Source organism: Rhea americana, unplaced genomic scaffold, assembly GCF_003343005.1.
Source record: "Rhea americana isolate MKP2758 unplaced genomic scaffold, rheAme1 scaffold_95, whole genome shotgun sequence".
Taxonomy (NCBI): domain Eukaryota; kingdom Metazoa; phylum Chordata; class Aves; order Rheiformes; family Rheidae; genus Rhea; species Rhea americana.
Genome location: NW_028187144.1, coordinates 406,503 through 408,553, shown reverse-complemented (window position 1 = coordinate 408,553; position 2,051 = coordinate 406,503). Strand labels below are relative to the sequence as shown.

The 2,051-nt window shown below is 47.7% G+C and overlaps 1 protein-coding gene across 1 annotated transcript in view; it reads left to right on the top strand.

Moving 5' to 3' along the window:
- Positions 1-1,937: 1,937 nt before the first annotated feature.
- Positions 1,938-2,051, top strand: part of MRPS31 (mitochondrial ribosomal protein S31) — a 20,705-nt gene continuing 20,591 nt past the window's right edge. Inside the window, exon 1 of the mRNA XM_085324998.1 lies at positions 1,938-2,048. Coding sequence (XP_085181124.1) covers positions 1,974-2,048 — 75 coding nt within the window. The 5' untranslated portion in view covers positions 1,938-1,973. The remainder of the gene's footprint in view (positions 2,049-2,051) is intronic.

The window sequence follows — 2,051 nt, the reverse complement described above, 5'->3', positions numbered from 1 at the left end:
TGTGGGACCGARTAAAATAAAAGGGGGATTCTTGTGCCTTTTCAGCTGGGTTAAATGGACAAGTTATTGTAGAGATGCAAAGTGAGAGGCATTCCTGTTCTGAAGTCTGCCAGAAACTCTAGTTTTCCCCTTACCTGAAACGTGTCATCCCTTCGCACACGCCTTGGGACATGGWCAGACTATCGTAAGCAACTTACTGCAGTTTAGCAAGTGACTTCTGATCAGCCGAGTCCATGTAAAGTTTATTATTTAATTTTGTGCTCCTAGCTTTCAGGGACTATGAAGAGAGGTAATATCACTTTGTTCAGCTAAAACYGTGCAAAGCTCCACACAATGATTTTTTTTCTTTTGATTAGAGTTAATTGAAACACTTCCAGACCCTTCAGAAGCGACTTGCAGTTGAAATCACTATAGGACACAGTACAACCTGTGGAAAGGTAAATTAGCAGTAGCTACAACATGTATCAATGCTTGGTGGTACTCAAAGTATTCCACAAGAACGTGTGGTGTTTCTGGGAAATGCCACATGCCTGCAATCGGTGCTGAGCTGCACATGTGCTTACATGTATCAAGACACATACACCTACCTATTTTAGCTTAGATTCATGGTGTTTTCTCACAGATAAAACTGGCCACAAAGCCCGAACTAAGGAAAAAGCATTATGAATTCCAGAAAGTAAAATACACCTGTTTTCCCCATCAGTTTTAACAATAAGTTGTAGGCCTCAGATGTGGGTGATCCTGTATGTGGTTGTTTTCTTGACATCATTCCTTTTAAATAGTTTGAGGCTATTCTTCAAAATACCACAATTGTTAATGAAGAGCAGATTAGATTATAAACAGTTCTGTAAACAATAAGTCAACTTATACATKATTTTATTGCTTTAATTTAGAAATACGCTGCTGAATCTGTGACAACCTTTAGTGCCAGTGAGCTAATTGTACATCTGAAATGATCAGAAATATTACATAGATTACTGTTTAATCACAAAGTACTTTGAACTGTGTATTGATTTATTGTTTTTAGTAGGACTGCAGCACTGTTGGAAGATATAATTGGTGAAAAATACCTAAACTCTTGATGCCGTGAAGCTTGTGACTAATACATAATTAAACTGCACATTGCCTGCAGTAGCCATTGKTTAGGTAGAGCATGATGCCTTCAGTGATTTGGGATAATTGTCCAGAATCAAAYTGTTGGTGCAGACCAGCAGGCCTGACCTGCTATTGCCTGGACTCTGTGCAAAAGATATACAGAGTGGCTACTAACTGGTACAGAAGAAACAAAATCTAGCCTGGGAGGTGTTAAAGCAGTGAAATGCAATACAGCAATGAGCATATTGCCCCCGTGTGGCTCTTTGTGTTACCTGCATGCGTTTCTGCTAAGCCAAGTGGTGCTTTTACCACTTCGCACGCTGCTGTCAGAGCAGTGACTTGCCGGGAGCTGGTGGGAAATCTGGAGCTTAACTTCAGCTGCCCTCACAGGAGTTAGGCTGGACAGAAATGTGGTATGTGTGCAGAGAGCTTGGCTTCGAGGTGCCTTGCAGCACCATGGAGGTGTGTTCTGGGGCAGAAGAGGTCTGGCTGTGAGGACCACCTGGGGTACAGATATTTGGCTTTGGGATGTGGTGGCCCGTTGTGTGGCTGGAGAGGCACCATGCCTGCTYGAGCAGAGTGCTGTAGCACAGGAGGGATGGATAGCTTCCGGCAGCCAAAGAGCTGGGACAGCAATGCCAGGGAAGCTTGTCTGACTCGGCAGAGGAAGAGGTTTCCTTGCTAAGTGGTTTCCTTTCCACCCAGGCTCYCTCCAGACCAAGCCCATCTCCTGGGGCCAGCGCTGCCAAGTGGGGGGAACGCTCGGCGGCGGAACGCTCGGCGCGACTCCCGTTTCCAGCCGGCAGCGCATGCGTGCGGCGCCGCCGGGGAGGGGAGGGGGCGCGGAGAGGGACGGACCGCCGCGCGCGGGCGGGACGATGTGGAGCCGCCTCGCCGTCGTGGGCGGCGGGGCCGGGGGCTGCAGCCGCCTCGCCGGCGGGGGCCACCTCGCCGCC